The following is a 17,413-nucleotide window of genomic DNA, read 5'->3' on the forward strand; positions in this document are numbered from 1 at the left end:
CAGGTCCGACCAATCAGCGTTGCATTACATTGGAAAATCTAGTAATGTTGTCCAACTGTTGAATCCGCTGAATGCGGCCAATGAGAGCTCGCTTTTAGGTGACCCCCTGAAAGCGATACGCCCTCTGTCTGACTGGCATTGACTGGCATCACTGACTGACACACGCGCTGACGCGCTGTTATCGTGCTCCGAGAATTTCGGAAGCGGATCGCCCTCGCATAGTGGAATACAAATTTTCTCGACGTATAACCACAGTATAACTTTTCTCGACACACGCGTGTTGGTAATCGACGAGTGTAGAGGTGACGAAGAAATAAATAGAGAACGACTGGCGCGTGAGTGGCATCTTGGCATCTTGTCATTCTCGCCGAATCTACTGACGATCGAGACATCAATTGAGGACTTCCCGGAGAGTAGAGACGTTTCCTAGTGCAAGGCGATGGTACGATGACCACTCTCAGGTGTCTCGTGTACGCATTCGCCGTGGTGGCAACCTCATTCGCCTGTAAGTATCGTAGCATGCATAACCGCTATAGCGCGACTTCCTGGCACAACCCACCCGACCCAGCCCATCTCGATGTAACATGGCGTGCATGCGAGTGATGATGCATAACGTTGTTACGCACGCTAGATAGTTCTTTCGTAATATTTTGTGAATCTATTGTTATTCTATTTTATAAGATTATACATGTTGGAAACTTTTATAACTATTATTTTCTACTTTCTATTCATGTATTCGTTGTAAAAAATCAGGCTATTTATATATATGTATGAAAAATTACGTATATTATACAATATATGTTAATGCATGCAGAGTCAATAATTAATATACATATATTTGATGTGATAAAAAAAAGCATATCTTTTATTATAAAATTTAATTCTAAAAATATCACATTTTATCATATTTCATTTTATTTCAGTAATAGTTGAATAATTTAAACAAGTGTGCAAATAACTCTTTATAATGTCTTTATATTTGCAGAATTTCAAAAATTTTATATTCTAACAGTATATATTTCACTAAGAAGAAACTTTCTGTATAATAAGATAAACAAAGATTAACAAAATTCAACAAACATTTTAACAAAATTACAATTCTGTCTTAGATGACGACGAATGCTACATTCCTCTTTTGGATAGAGCTCAACTAACAGCAACTTCTTCCTTGCCCGAAAGAGGTCCAAAGAATGCCAGGCTTAATGGTAAGAAAAGACATTCAAGTATTTTAATTTCTATTCTCTTTTCATGCGTCATATTTAGTTTAGACGTGAAATATTGTCCAATTGTTTATATATACATATATAGCATAGAATTATGATACTAGTAGTAGTTTGTTGCTTGCCTTCTATATCTATGAAATCTATTGTTATCTATATTATGCACTATATATTTGCTTCTGTTTGCATTAATAATAGTTACAATGATTCTGCTAATACTATATGATATTTTCCAATGAATTCTGGAATTCTTTCTCTAAGAGTTAAAAATCTAATTACTGTCGATGGGCACTGCCTACCATGATAGTTAAGCTCAATTATGAGAATTAAGCAAGCCCATATGTGCCATCTATGACACATTGTTCAATCATTTTATACTTATCTTATCTTTATTACATATACTTTAAAGACAAATACTATAGATGATACAATCTCTTAGATTACAAGCAATAAACACAGTATAATAAATTTATATTTGCTTCAGGTGGATCCTAGCAAGTAGCCTGGAGAATATCTCAAACGAGATATCTTGCAAAATATTGTTTTTATAATCAGAGATAATTTAAGAATGTACCAATTGCAGTCATAAAATAAGCAAAAAGTACATGGGATGTGCAAATTGTGATTAAATAATCGGTTATGCGTAATACCAATATTTTTAGAATGTCATCAGCTATTCGGTGGGCATTTAATTGGAAAGAGTGGAATCCGAGCGAGCGAGAGTTTGAATATGCAATTTCTTGTGTACAAAACGATGAAAAGACCAGATTAGGAAAATTCGTGTTTCGTAAAGATGTTAGAGCTTCCCTTGTAGGTAGATTATTAATGAGAAAATTTGTGAATGAGTACACGGGTCTGCCATATGACAAAATTGTTTTCATTAGAGATGAAAACAACAAACCCATATTAAAAAATAATTCTACTGTTGTAAGTTTTAATGTTTCTCATCAAGGATCTTATACGGTTTTAGCGGGCGAGATTAGAGATATAAGATTAGGTGTAGATGTTATGGCATTGGAATATACCGGGGGCAAAAGTATCTCCGAATTTTTTCGTATAATGAATAGGAATTTCTCATCAGCGGAGTGGGATGAGATCAGAGGTTCTGCTTTAGAAAAATCTGAAACAGAACAAATATCTATGTTTTGTAGACATTGGGCATTAAAAGAGAGTTACGTTAAAGCACTTGGTATAGGGATTGTTGTTGATTTAAGGAGTATCGACTTTCGAACAAATTCGGACTTAAGCGAAGATTCGATTACAACTGACACAGTCTTATATATTGATGGAATCAAACAAAATTGGTTGTTTGAAGAAACTTTACTCGATTCACAGCACTGTGTTGCCGTCGCGTTGCAAGAGAATGATAATTCATTACAATTACATAATACCATGTTTGAAATAATAAATTTTGATAAACTTATAGCACACGCAGTTCCACTCTTTCCATTAGACCCACAATACACCACTCAATATTTCGCTAAATCTGAAAAACCGTAATTTTATTGATTATTCATAGAATAATATTAAAATACTATATGAAGGATAATATTTCTTAATATATTAATATTAAAAGATGGATATATAATATATTTTGTATATTAGTTTAATCACATAAAATAATAAAGAGTTAAATAATATTTTTCTATCTTTTTACTTACCTTTTTATAAGTTTTGAACATCTTATATATCATTCTTTCTATATTTATATTACAATAAAAGTTAAATTGTGAGAAAAGTACATTAATGTATTTTTGTATGTATAAATAAGAGCAGACAAAATCTGACTTGTGTCGCATAGATTTAAAAATTATGCAATTGTATTATAAGTTTTTCTAGAATGTAATTGTGTTAATGAATTCTCTTGAATCCATCTTTTCTAAAATTATTATTTAGTATTTCTGTGCGAGAGAAATTATGTTATATGTATACAAAATTTTCTGCATCCTACTTTGTACTTTAAAAAGTTTGAATTTGCAGTAACAGTTTCTAGTACAATCATGTAAATTGATCTCTGAATATAAAAGCAAAATACTTTTAATTCTAATTATTTGGCTATGTTCTGTCCCCCTATTTGTAAGCGCTCTCCCTTAAGTTTACTTTGAGTTGCATGCATGCACAAATGTTGTGGTGTAGGCGGAAACGCATGGACGGCTAGCAGTTCCGATTTCGGTCAGTATTTAATAATCGATCTGGGCCAAGTAATAAACATCACAGCCATAGCGACTCAGGGCAGATCGTTGCAGAATGAATATGTTATGGAATATCGTATTGGCTATGGCACCAACGGCCTCGATTATGTGGATTTCAAGGAAGAAGATGGCCACGCAAAGGTAAACTCGTTCTCGCTGTCGTGTTAATTTTTCTAATTTTCTTCATTTTGCTTCTAATGAGGCATGGCATTATTAATTAATATGCGTGAAATTGCTAACAATGCAAGGCTCACTTATGCACGCTTATGTAGATAGGTATTGTAATAATCTATACAGAATAAGTGTATGAGTTTTACATATATTTTACAAAACTTCATATCACAAATAAAAGATATATAATCAGGTTTGTTATCGGTAAGTATCTTGATGTGCTTTATATAGACTTATACCACAGAATGCTTTGCACCAATTATTTTTTTCTTCTATCTCATTTCGATATTTATTTCATTATTTTTCTTAATATCACATGTAAATACATTCGAATGCAAAATGAGATATATTGAAAAGAATATTTTACGTATAATTGAGTGCAAAAATTAAAGATATAGTTTTATAATTGAACAGATTAACTAGCACAAAATAAACTAAATTCATTGTCCTTTAACTATTCCTACATCCGTTTGCTTGCTTTGCTTCCTCCTTTCTTCTCTTACACATGGACATGGAGCTGGGCTTTACAGGAGATTCCACGTGGTCACCAGTACTTAGCAGTTACGATCAACATCTTACTATGGAGCTGGGGGACAGATATGAGATACGCAGCATTGCTACGCGAGGGCGGGCTCATACTAATGAATACGTGACAGAATACATTATCCAATATTCTGATGATGGTCAAGCTTGGGCCAGTTATGAAAGCCAGGATGGTGTAGATGAGGTATTAACTTCACGGATCGAGTCTAAAATTTCTTCTATTTATATATATAGAGAAATATACTTTTTGAACATTTTTAAATTATATATGAGAAAAATGTTATGCAAATATGCAAAATGTAATATGCATTAATATTTGTATATGTGTAGAGATGTGTATAAACTATATATATATTTTTTTGATAATAATATTATTAAATTGTAATATATAAGCTATCTCTTTTTACTTAGTATATTTAAAAATTTTCCTAGACAGATATAATGTGCGATTTTTAAGCAAGTATACAATAAATTTAATTTCTTCTCATTCTTCTATATACTCTAATAACAACGTATTATAAAATTTCTTAATTATTTCTCTTTTTGTAGAAATATTGTACAATATTGCATTAACGAAATGTTTGCTGTATAAAAATCTTTCATGTTTTGAACGATACTGTTTGGAATCTTCTGTTTTAATCATTGTTATTGGGATTTGAAAATTTAGATATAGTTACAATGTTATTATGATAATCGAGAAGAATAATTCTTACGTTAAAATTTATAGATAAAATTTATAAATAAATTTATAGATAGATTTATAAATAGAACATTTCCTTTGCTTTTGTATCGTTAAAAGAGTCTTTTTCTTTTTCTAAAAATGGGAATAATAGAGAGAATGAATTTCGAACATATATATTCAATGATAAAGTTATGAATGGTTTTAACATTCAAACAGAAAAATTATAGAAATGAAATTTATCAAATCTATTAAAAGAAATAAAAAAATGTTTTGCTTCTCGACAATTTTAATGACATTATATCTATAGCTTTTAGTATTATTACATATCCATTTTTACGTCTCTTATCACTAACAGTCTAGCTATACTAACATGTTTGTGCAATTAATATTAATTGGGAAGGGGAGGAAGAGATATTTATTGCATTCATTATTCAAGATTGAGGAGATAAGAATTATTCAATAATCATTATTTTGCTTGATGAATGTTTGTGCATGTATTATATAATTAAATAAAGAGGTCATCAAAGTAATTTGATTACTTCTTTAATATATAGGATTTTCAAACTGATCTAAAAATCAAATGGTATTCTTCAATAATATGTAAATTTAAGAAATTAATCTTAACAGTTCTTTGTACAGAATTCCTCTTTATTAAGATCTACTTTTAACTTATAGCATGTATTCAATTTAATAATATTCTGCATTATTGTCGCGGCATTAATTATTGACTGACACTGAAATAAAACGGAAAATATCAATTTAGTAATAGTAAAGTAGTATCATTTAACATTTAATTTTCATTCTTTCTACAGATGTTTAAAGGTAATGTAGATGGAGACAGAATAAAACTTAATAAATTCGAGGTACCGATAATCGCACAATGGATAAGAATAAATCCAACACGATGGCGGGACAGGATATCGCTGAGAGTTGAACTCTATGGATGCGACTATGGTATGAAATAATAATAATTATATATGTACCTGTTTTTTAAATATGCAATATATCTAAATTATCTGTTATTTCAGTATCTGACGTTGTCTCCTTTAACGGATCGTCTCTTGTACGGCTGGATTTATTAAGGGAGCCTGTCGAGACCGATAGACATTTTATACGATTCCGTTTTAAAACAAATAATGCCGATGGTGTATTAATGTATTCTCGTGGTACGCAAGGTGATTATATAGCCTTGCAATTGCGGGACAATAGAATGTTGCTTAATATTGATCTCGGATCCGGTATTATGACGAGTCTGTCGGTTGGCAGTCTTTTGGATGATAATATGTGGCACGATGTCTTAATTTCACGCAATAGGAAAAATATTTCCTTCTCTGTTGATAGAGTACTAATCAAAGGTAGAATAAAAGGAGAATTTCATCGACTGGATTTAAACAGAGAAGTGATTAACTTTTTTAATAAATGTAAAATATTTCAAATATTTATATTAGGTGTACATGGATTGAATCAAATGAATTTTTTTTAGCTTTACATTGGTGGTGTACCCAACAAGCAAGATGGTTTGGTGGTAAACCAGAATTTTACTGGTTGTATAGAAAATTTTTATTTAAACTCGACGAATATAATTCACGAGCTGAAGGAAACGGAAATCGCAGATGAGAATCTGAGATACTATAGGATCAATACGCTCTATAGTTGTCCGGAACCTCCGGTGATACCTGTCACATTTTTAACTCCTGGCTCTTTCGCTAGACTGAAGGGTTATGAAGGTGCATCATCTCTGAACGTCTCTCTTGCGTTTCGAACTTACGAAGAGCAAGGAATAATTCTTTACCATCAGTTTACGACTCTGGGCCACGTTAAGGTCTTCATCTTCATTAAAGCAAACTTAAAATCTAAAATAAAATTCTATTAGTAAATACAATTAAATTTATTTTTGTTGAACAGTTATACCTAGAAGAAGGTAAATTGAAGGTCGACATAAAGACAAAGACTAACCCAATTGCGACTCTGGATAACTTTTATGAAAAATTCAACGATGGAAAATGGCACCAAATAATTTTGACAATTGCCAAAAATTCTCTCATCTTAAATGTCGATGGGCGGCCAATGAAAACTGAGCGTCTCCTCGATATGTTGACTGGATCATTTTATTTGATCGGCGGTATGACCGGCGCCGGGAGCAATCGTGGTTTCGTTGGTTGTATGAGGATGATAAGTGTCGATGGGAATTATAAATTGCCGACCGACTGGAAGGAGGAAGAGTATTGCTGTAAGAACGAGATCGTCTTCGACACTTGTCAAATGGTAGATCGTTGTAATCCCAATCCTTGCAAGCACTCTGGTGTTTGTCGTCAAAATTCTGACGAATTCTTTTGCGATTGTGCTAATACTGGATATGCGGGTGCCGTTTGTCACACCTGTAAGTATTTGATCTGTTTCAATAATATGTAATGTAAGATATCTTTCTTTAAAGTTGATATTACAATTCTACACAGCATTAAATCCCTTATCGTGCGAGGCATATAAGAATATGAATGCGGTAAATCAACGTGCAGAAATTAAAATTGATGTGGATGGGAGCGGACCTTTGAAACCATTTCCTGTCACTTGCGAATTCTTCACTAATGGGCGCGTAATGACAGTTTTACGTCATAGTAACGAATATTTAACTCCCGTCGATGGATTCGAGGAGCCTGGCAGTTTTATACAGGATATTAATTACGATGCTGATCTCGACCAAATAGAAGCTTTATTAAACAGATCTATAAATTGCAGACAAAAGATAAATTATGCATGCAAACATTCCAAGCTATTTAATTCCCCAGGTATTTACATATTTAATTATCTCGCGTGTTGTACTTTCATTTGTATTTGTATTAACTTTTGAAATTACATTTTCAGTTTCTCAAGGTATTCAGTTTAGTCCGAACTCATGGTGGGTGAGTCGGAATAATCAAAAGATGGATTACTGGGGCGGTGCGTTGCCCGGATCGCGAAAATGCGAGTGTGGTATACTTGGGAACTGTGCGGATCCTACCAAGTGGTGCAACTGTGATGCTGGATTGGAAGGATGGTTGGAAGACGGTGGCGATATTACGGAGAAAGAATATCTTCCTGTCAAACAATTACGTTTTGGCGATACGGGTACACCGCTCGACGAAAAAGAGGGTCGTTATACGTTAGGTCCGCTTATTTGTGAGGGTGACGGTAAGTTTACCAACTATTTTTTTTCCATTTCACAATAGATATAGAGCAGTGCTGGGATTTACTTGCAACTTTCGGCCAGATTTCTTAGCTTACGCCTACTGTTCCCCTCTTACCGCTCGCGCCGCTCGTAAGTAAGGAGCGCTCAGGAACGTGCGCGTCACAAATGTAATGTGGCAATCTATCTATTTAAGTTCTCTTTATTGTAATTACGTCTCAAAACACAAATATTTTAAATTGTTACAGAACATATACGTAATTAATAATATAATAATTATTTTTATTATTAATAAACAATAAAGAGAACTTAGATAGATTGCCACATTACATTTGTGACGCGCACGTTCCTGAGCGCTCCTTAGTTACGAGCGGCGCAAGCAGTAAGAGGGGAACAGTAGGCGTAAGCTAAGAAATCTGGCCAAAAGTTGCAAGTAAATCTCAGCACTGATATAGAGGATACCGATAAAATTCATTATTAATTCAAATTAATTTTTGATGGCATGAATAAAATATACATCATCGCTGTTATTTTACATTGCAGACTTATTTAAAAATGTAGTCACATTTCGTATTGTGGATGCTACTATCAATCTACCGACATTTGATATTGGGCACAGTGGTGACATTTACTTCGAGTTCAAAACTACTATCGAAGACGCTGTGATAATTCACAGCAGAGGACCTACTGATTACATTAAGGTTTCCATAAATACTGGAAACCAGATAAATTTTCAGTACGTGGCTGGCGGCGGGCCGCTTACTGTGAGTGTGCAAACGTCTTATACGCTGGCGGATAATATATGGCATTCCGTGCTGGTGGAAAGAAATCGTAAAGAAGCCCGAATTGTTATTGACGGAGCATTGAAGAACGAAGTACGAGAACCACCGGGTCCTGTGCGAGCGCTTCATCTCACCTCGGATCTCGTGGTGGGAGCCGCTGCCGATTACAGGGACGGATTCGTTGGTTGCATAAGAGCGCTGCTTCTCAATGGTCAATTGCAGGATTTAAGAAGTTATGCCCGGCGTGGATTATATGGCGTTACCGAAGGTTGTACAGGCAGATGCGAAAGTAGTCCTTGCCTCAATAATGGTACATGCCATGAAAAATATGATGGATATTGGTGCGACTGTCGATGGACCGCATTTAAAGGACCCATCTGTGCAGACGGTAAGTATAGAAGATACTTGAATATAGAATGCGATCTATATTAAATCTGTTAATTTTGGTTAATGCGCTGATTATTTTCAGAGATTGGTGTAAACATGCGACCGAGTTCGATGATAAAATATGACTTCATGGGCAGTTGGCGTTCCACTATCGCTGAGAACATACGCGTTGGTTTCACGACGACAAATCCAAAAGGATTTTTACTTGGTCTCTTCTCCAATATCTCGGGAGAGTATATGACTATAATGGTCTCAAATAGCGGACATTTACGCGTAGTATTTGACTTTGGTTTCGAGCGACAAGAAGTCATATTTCCGTACAAGCATTTCGGTTTAGGACAGTATCACGACATCAGGATCGGCCGGAAAAATTCAGGCGCGACTCTGATAATGCAAGTTGACAATTACGAACCGAGAGAATTTAATTTTAACATAAAAAATTCCGCGGATGCACAATTTAACAATATCCAATACATGTATATCGGCAAGAACGAATCTATGACAGAGGGATTCGCGGGTTGTATATCGAGAGTCGAATTTGATGATATATATCCGTTAAAACTACTCTTTCAAGAAAATGGACCCGACAATGTACGTTCGCTCGGTACTCCATTAACTGAAGACTTTTGTGGAGTCGAACCGATCACACATCCGCCGGATATCGTCGAAACGCGACCACCACTGCAAGTGGACGAGGAAAAAGTGAGAGCTGCGTACAACGAGACTGACACAGCCATTTTAGGGAGCGTAATAGCGGTTCTTCTAATTGCACTCGTGATTGTGATAATCCTCATAGGTAGATATCTGTCTAGGCATAAAGGTGAATACTTGACACAAGAGGACAAAGGTGCTGAGATAGCCTTAGATCCGGATTCAGCAGTTGTACATTCTGCCACAGGCCATCAAGTTCAGAAGAAAAAAGAATGGTTCATCTGAAATGTGCTGAAATGTATCACACATTAAAAATGTAAGTATTGGAAAGGAGTACACATTAACTTAATCTAAAATATTATATATAAACATTTCTCAATATAAGGATAATGTCTCTTTTGCTCCGTTCAATTATTATTTGTACATTTTATAATTTTGTATCAGAGACACACTCGATATGCGTATCATAGCCAGAGACAGAAATCAAAAGAGAGCTGACCAATTAGAAAACTAAACGTTGGTGAATTCCATTATAAAATTCGTAATAGCTTTATTTTAATTATAATTTTGATTATATAATTAATATATTATTATTAATATATTATTAATTGTAGTGTTTGTATTTTACTCTCTTTGTTATTTCTATTTAAAATATAGACCTATCTAAAGATTAATTTTATATTCGATGCCCTTCTGTAAGGCAGCAGAATTGTTTATCTCATAAAGGATTTAATGGAAACCTAAAGAAAAATTTGCTGTTATCTTCCATAATTTTTGTAATAATTAAAATAATTTGTGTGTTATGCTACTTTGTATACATTTAGATACAATTACAATAGAAAAAATAATTTAATATTAAAATTAAAATTAAATTTCACAGAATTGAAATTGAATTTTGGCCAACCTTTGAGGATTCTGTCTCATGCGGCGTTCATTCCATATTATTTCTTTATGCATTACTCGCAATTCTTCACAATGTAATATGACTGCCGAAATCTCATCAATTTCTGTTGTTAATTACCTTTTAAAGAATGAATATGGGTAGGAAACGAATGTTTTTTCTTGCGTTATGTGCCAATGAGAAAAAGAGAGAAATCAATTAACTCTATAATATATAATTTCATTGGAGTATGTATCTTACATGTTCCAATTTATATGCATCTTTACGATCGGGCATAAAAGAGAGTTCTATGTAATATAAGTAAATTCTACATGTACAAAGCTATCTCTATTCTACAAAGATAGATTATTTACATTTATATATAAATATATATTTTGTTCTTTCTTTTTTTCTCATTCAACAATTTTCAGTATTAGTTGTAATGTCTACCGTCCAAAGTGCGTTTAACACTTTTTTTTAGATTTATTTAATTTTTTTCACTCGTTTATATGATTATATTTTACAGATGTTTACTTTTTTTATATATAGATCTGCAAAAATTCATGTAGTAATTTAATATTAATATAGCATTAAGGAGATAGTAATTGTAATAGTTAAATAATAAAAACAAAAATAATAATAATATAATAATAGTAATTATATACTAAGCATTGCTAATGTAATACATAATGAAAATGTACATAAGTCATTTTTATACAAAACAGCATACTCGTATTACTTTTTGCTATTAAAAATCGATATCTCTTGTACAACAATGCTAAACAGGCACGAAAGCAACAAAGATGTATTCAACACACTTCTGTACGAACATATCGCAATATATAATATGATACTCAGGCTTGAAAAAAATAATAGTCTCAATGATACAATATATCTTTTTTTTATACGAGAATATAAAAGAAAATGAAATCGATTTAAATAAATCATCTGAGGTTTTGTATGTTCTTTGTGTTTTTTAAATATATTTTTCAATGCGCATTCAAGTTTTAAAAGAAAATTTATAAATTTCACACAGAAATGAGAGAGATATCGACAATTTACTCTGATTCTCCAACTATATAAGAATATCCGGCTTTGATATTACTTACCGACATTGAACATTATTTATTAATTACTTACGCAAATTTATATCCGGATTCGTCTCGTCGCTGCTGCATCCAAATAGAATGTGAAACATAATTATAAGTTTTTGCCATTTGTGTGCTGTAAAAATTCTCGCGTATAATCTTACGAAATATATTTTGTATGAAATTCTAAATTGGCGAAAGCTTACAGAATGAAAATTGAGTAAAATAATGATGGGCGAATGAACTTTTAGGCACGTAAGCTGTATTTACACGTGTACTTGTCAAAAACAACTGGTCGAAATGTTAAACATTAAAATACAATAACCTTCGTAAAAGAATTCGCTACCTCTAGAGCGCAATGTTGACTCATCTCGCGTTTACACGATACGTGTCTCTCGATATCTAACATTTTTGTCTAATCTATACCTAGAAAAAGTAATATAGTTAAGAGCAATCTCTCTATAAATATACATACAAATATCTCTTGTCCTTAATAAGTAAAGAATCTCAGTGCGTATTTTAATAAAAAGTGTCTATTTTTAATATCACTCGTGTTCCAAATTGCTCTGTTGTGTGCTTCCAACATCATGATTATAACACAACTATATGTAAATATCGTGTTTTATTCTTTCATGTGCCAGTCTTGCATCTGACTGGCATTTGCCAGTTTTCTATCCCACACGATCGATAAAACTGGATATAATTAAACTGCGAGTTGTGGCTGTGCAATAATTCGTACAAGAAATCTCCAATATAAAGTTCGAAAAGTTGATCCGAAAAATCGTTGGTAACTTTTTCGTAAATTGTATATTAAAATTTAAAACAAGAAACGTATAACAACAAATTGTTTGGAATAGATCAGTTGTTTTACTTGGAACAGAAAATTTAAGTAACAAATTAAATATTCATTTAAGTAACAAATTAAATATTGATTTGAAAACAATTCGCGCACATCGATAGAGATAGCGATTTCTCTCAAGTACATATGTCGTGCTATTCTTCCAACACGCCTCGTACTATACCGAGATAAATTTCGTCACTGTTTTTTCTCACTGAATTGAATGAACTTTAGAGCGTGTAAGGATTTTGTACCGATTCACCTTCGATGAAGGGAATCATCCGCGCAAAGAAATATTACGATACAACATATTTCAAGCACCGCGCTCGAGCGACGATTAATTGTGCTCGATTGATAATACCTAACGCGATGCGAAAAGACGAAGTTATTTCCTCGTTGTCTAACAATATACAGGTTGTTCCATACATTTCAAATGACGAATATCTTTGAAAATATTGATAATATTACAAATGTTTCAAACAAAAATTGGGTGGAAATGATATGAAGATAAACTTTGTTTTTTTTTTCCTTTTTTTTTAATAGAATCCCTTTTGTATTAATCATATATGTTTTTATATTTATTTGAAACATTTTTCGATATTATCAATAATTTTGACGATATTCGTGTGCATCATTTAAAATAGGACACTCTGTATATCATATATAATAAATCGCGAATCTTAGACATATTGCGATCTCCTTGAGCGTCGCGTTAAATCACTTCGAACACGCACGGTGAACACGCATGAGTTTCGGTTGGCTTCATGCTTTATATATGCAGATACCTCCGAGAGAAGTCAACATATATATAATAATTTATTCATTATATTACAATAAATCGTTCTACACATAATGGAGAAGAGAGCGATTGTTACAGCGCGGTCGACGCATCGGGACGCGCGGCGCAGAGTCGAGAGAAAGGATCGGCGAGAGATTGAACCTTCTCCCGGTCCCGAACGACGAAACGAGGATCGCTGGCCGACGATCGCGATAGCGACGAGATAGCGTATCACTGATATGCACTGAGGGAGAGGACTTTGGATTTAATTACAGTTGCTTAAGTACACGCGTTCCGCGTACAATCTACGAGTGGGGCCACTAGGACGCCGAGGTGTACCAGCCGTTTGTCGTCGATTTGTTGCCCGGATGATAGATATGGAAGCCGCCGCTACCAGCCGGATGATGGTAGAATTGTGGCTGCTCCGTCAGGCCCGCCGAGGCATACGCCGCTGCGGCATCTAAGGCACTCGGATGAACAGTGGCCGAGTACACTTGAGGTTTCAAAGGTAACGGCTGGGCTGGTTCGTATTGATGACGGAGAACTGGATCCGTATACGCTGACGAGTTCTCGTAGCTGTTTATTACGTTCACGGAATGCAGCTGTTGTTGTTGCTGCTGCTGTTGTTGCTGTTGCTGCTGCTGTTGCTGTTTGTCCCGTGGCGATACCGACGACGGCGGCGTCATCGCCGAATGATAGTCTACCGGGTAGCCAGCCGCAGTAGCGGACGTATACGACGAAACGAGACTGGTGAAAGCATCGGCACAGCTGGTACCGTTGGATCCTTTTTGATTGTGCGCGGCGAGCACGAATTGGTGTTCACCGTACGTACTGGAGCCTTCGGAACCTGGCGGTGTGGGTAGCGGTCCGTTAGGGGCTGTCTCGCCAGGGTAATAGATACCGGTCGATGCGGGCGTCCGCGTACCGCTGCTTGACGTGATCCCGTGCACGTTGGCGCGTATCACGCTCTCCCGGTTGGCCGCGTAAAGCTGCCTCAGGAGCGCGGAGGCAGGTAAGGGCGCGGCCGCCGCCGCCGCCGCGGATTGCTGCGGACTCAGATGACCCAGATGATGATGCGCACCAATCCACTGTATCGTGCTACGTTGCTGCTGTTGCTTTAGCAATGCATCCGTACTAAAGTCCGTCGGTTGGTGGTGGAGAGTTGCCGGGGAATTGGACTTGTTCAACGAACTACCTGGCAAATGCTTCGACATAGCCTGCTCCAAGTCCTTAACCGAGGTTCCCGAGGTACTCTCCGTTACGGCCCCGTTATCCATCCTGCCGCTATCGGTGCGACGGGATTTTGGGCTAGTCGAGCAGAGAGTCTGTTCAGTCGTCGAGATCGAGTGCGTGGACGTCGCGCTGGGGCTGAGGGTCCGAGTCGCTCTCTCACTGTTCGACTCCTTAACCGCCGTCGCTTCCTCCTCGTCCTCCTCCTCCTCGTTAGAACTGCTGTCATCGTCCTGGATTTTCCGCTTATGACCGCGTAGTCTCACCACGAGTGTGCTAATATTCCCGACGGCCGTCTGCGATGACTCCTGCTGCTGCAACTGGGCTATATTGTCGTGATGCCGGCTACCACGCTTCTCGCTTTCCGACGCGTGGCTCTCCTCTCGCTCCTCAGGTGGCGACCGATGCGATTGCTCCTGATGCTGATTCGTAGGGCCGCCTCGACTACGACCCTCTGAAATCGAAAGTCGCAACGAATATCGCTTCAAGATGAGTACCGGGATGCACGGTCGATGAAACTGTAACTTTTCGCTAAGTCAAAGAATGTTTTGTACCTCCTCTGTCAGCGTCCGGCGATCCGTTCTCCGGATCATTTCCGGCTGTATCTTCCCTCTTGACGCCGGTGACGCCGTCCTCCAACTGACAGCAGTCCATAATTAAGTTTTCGTATTCTCGACCGCTACCGGGAAGACAAGTGTGATAAAATTTGACATTAAAATGAGTTTATCGTTTCTTATTGATTTATTTCTAACTCACCTTATGACATAATTGACGCAAATGATATTTTGCTCCTCGGCATTTTTCGAATTACACACAACGGTAGCGCAAGTCTGCAACCACGTGTATCCACCGCTCTTGTTCATCAGTCGATAGTAATGCGTTAGTACTTGTCCTTTATGGATCACTAAAATCAATCATAACTAAATGTTTTCTAAAGATTTCGCGATCTATCATACTGAAATATATTGATCAAAGAGACACGATATTGTTAAATACATAAATTCTCTTCTTTTTCTAAGTTTTTTTTTATATTTCTTCGAAAGTACCAGTGTCGAAGCTACCGTTTGTACGATGAGAAAAAGTAAGCATTTTATATATCGCGAATACTGATTAATTGTTCGTTTATATTCGGGATGTATGCTTGATTCCATTTCTGTATAATGCTCTTAGAAGTGTGCGACGTCTATAGCTTTTATCTCGCAAGAGATAAATCGTTCGTTGTTAAGAAGATATTTTTCTTGTTTAGCTGATTGGGACACAAGATGATTATCCGTATAATTGTCTTTGACAATGCGCTCGTTTCTACCTCGAGAAATATCTTGCCGTTGTTCGAAGGATCGAAATGACAAAGTCATGTTGGGATACGTCGCGATATTTTTTTCATGAGAGAAATCTAATATTCCCGTATTTTATAAAATCTCACAACTGTCTCATTATCGTGAAGATTAGGAAGATGAAATCAATTAACGAGACAGCGATATGCGACATACGACAAAAATCACGCAGTAGTTACGCGAGACCGAATGATTATTAATGAGAAACATTATCCCCGCCTACGCAGCTAATAATCTCTGATTTGAAACGTTCAAATACAAACAGATACGTACTTACTAAATCTGCAAGCGGTCGCGCGCAGTCGAAAAGACCAACGTATTAATACTTTCGTGCTTTTCTCTCTTCCCGGACAGCTTTGACACCCATCGCGCTCTTTCATCGAAGTATTTTCCTAGAACAATAGGAGCAAGAAATTCTGCGGCAGATCTATCGACCTTGTTTGTTGAAAACGTATGTATGAATAACACGGCTTTAGTTTCGTTAATCATTTTCCGGGTACAGATTGCGTAGGAAAAAATATAAAATTGAATTTATTCCGAGAGAAAAAAGCTATTTCATTACGATTATTTAAAACAATTTAATTTTTATTTGCTCAATTCATTTAGCTCCGACATTTTCACGTTTGTTATAGTCAAAGAGATTTCTCGATTTTTGCGCGACGGAATTTTAATTTACGTTCTCGATCCTTTGTGTATCTTTGTTACGATGCGCTTTGTCCGATTCTGTTGTTATTTCTTGCAAATTTTGCAGTTTATTTTGCAGCTATTCTTTCTTTCTTTTAGATGTCTCTTGTTTAATCTTTATTCTTTGCTTCATTTATTATTTATCGAATCCTTGTTCTTCCTTTCTTTCAAAATTTTCATTCATACTATTTTAATTTTATTCAGATTAATTGGCTGTTAAGAGGCGCATCATCAAACGTGTTGGGGAAACCGACGAAAAAGTTACGTTCAATGATCATTACAATATCAGATGATATAATAATTGGTACTCATTGGTGCACGCAATTATTGTTTGAAGGATGAATTATTCGGAATTCACATACACACGCGCGTGGTGCGTTCTTTCGAACATTACACAGAAAACATTAGGGAGCGCGAATAAAGACTCCCTCGTATGATTTTACGTGATCGTGCAAACGGTACTTAGCGACTTTATTACGAGCGAGATTGATAACGGCGATATATAATTCATGATGGTTACATATACTCACGATCTACGTGAGACCTTCGCAGACGATTCGCGTCCTCGCCGTGACACAGCGCGTAGAGATTCTTCCCCGTTAATTCGTCGGCCGTGTAGTCCAACAATTCGGAAACCCTGAGGACACGAATTGCAAATTCCTATTATAAGACGGCCTGTTATTTATAGTCTTATCTATTTTATTCTTCCTCTCTCTTTTTCCCTTTTTATACATAAAGAGAAAAAATGTGTAGAATGATATTTTAAATATTTGTTTAAAAAAAATAATAG

At 35.8% G+C, this 17,413-nt stretch overlaps 3 protein-coding genes across 12 annotated transcripts in view; 2 read left to right on the forward strand and 1 right to left on the reverse strand.

The window, feature by feature from the left end:
- Window positions 1-148: 148 nt before the first annotated feature.
- On the forward strand, window positions 149-11,632 carry Nrx-iv (neurexin-4). 5 transcript variants are annotated; one of them, XM_083084959.1, is made up of 12 exons: window positions 149-505; window positions 1,110-1,205; window positions 3,357-3,553; window positions 5,621-5,762; window positions 5,837-6,207; window positions 6,292-6,630; window positions 6,714-7,188; window positions 7,265-7,594; window positions 7,671-7,976; window positions 8,515-9,141; window positions 9,223-10,107; window positions 10,236-11,632. In XM_083084959.1, exons 1-11 carry the CDS (start codon window positions 448-450, stop codon window positions 10,074-10,076), a joined length of 3,795 nt encoding a protein of 1,264 aa, XP_082941085.1. In that variant the 5' UTR covers window positions 149-447; the 3' UTR covers window positions 10,077-10,107; window positions 10,236-11,632. The 5 variants fall into 5 exon arrangements, with proteins under 5 accessions (XP_082941085.1, XP_082941083.1, XP_082941084.1 ...); XM_083084957.1 differs by having other exon boundaries at window positions 9,223-11,632; XM_083084958.1 differs by lacking the exon at window positions 3,357-3,553 and adding an exon at window positions 4,114-4,310 and having other exon boundaries at window positions 9,223-11,632.
- LOC145963231 (L-aminoadipate-semialdehyde dehydrogenase-phosphopantetheinyl transferase) lies at window positions 1,711-2,860 on the forward strand. Its single transcript, XM_083084962.1, has one exon. The coding sequence runs from the start codon at window positions 1,860-1,862 to the stop codon at window positions 2,718-2,720; it is 861 nt and encodes a 286-aa protein (XP_082941088.1). The 5' UTR covers window positions 1,711-1,859; the 3' UTR covers window positions 2,721-2,860.
- A 387-nt stretch (window positions 11,633-12,019) lies between the features above and the next one.
- LOC145963229 (uncharacterized) overlaps window positions 12,020-17,413 on the reverse strand; it is a 120,071-nt gene continuing 114,677 nt past the window's right edge. For 5 of the 6 annotated variants that reach the window (XM_083084951.1, XM_083084950.1, XM_083084948.1 and 2 more), the window contains 4 exons: window positions 17,154-17,260; window positions 15,362-15,509; window positions 15,160-15,284; window positions 12,020-15,059 (listed from right to left, as the gene is read on the reverse strand). In XM_083084951.1, the coding sequence (XP_082941077.1) occupies window positions 13,696-15,059; window positions 15,160-15,284; window positions 15,362-15,509; window positions 17,154-17,260 (1,744 nt within the window). In that variant the 3' untranslated portion in view covers window positions 12,020-13,695. Of the gene's footprint in view, window positions 15,060-15,159; window positions 15,285-15,361; window positions 15,510-16,212; window positions 16,332-17,153; window positions 17,261-17,413 lie in introns of those variants that run through there. The other variant, XM_083084952.1, reaches the window with a different exon arrangement.

Source organism: Camponotus vicinus, unplaced genomic scaffold (genome assembly GCF_025532165.1).
Source record: "Camponotus vicinus isolate PSW18456_S1 unplaced genomic scaffold, iyCamVici1.0 SCAF_12, whole genome shotgun sequence".
NCBI lineage: Eukaryota > Metazoa > Arthropoda > Insecta > Hymenoptera > Formicidae > Camponotus > Camponotus vicinus.

Coding starts and splice junctions, on each gene's coding strand:
- LOC145963231 (XM_083084962.1), top strand. CDS start 1,860: ATGCGTAATACCAATATTTTTAGAATGTCATCAGCTATTCGGTGGGCA.
- Nrx-iv (XM_083084957.1), top strand. CDS start 448: ATGACCACTCTCAGGTGTCTCGTGTACGCATTCGCCGTGGTGGCAACC. Junction 6,208..6,291: donor GACTGGATTTAAACAGAGAA/GTGATTAACTTT, acceptor AATTTTTTTTAG/CTTTACATTGGTGGTGTACC. Junction 7,595..7,670: donor CAAGCTATTTAATTCCCCAG/GTATTTACATAT, acceptor TTACATTTTCAG/TTTCTCAAGGTATTCAGTTT.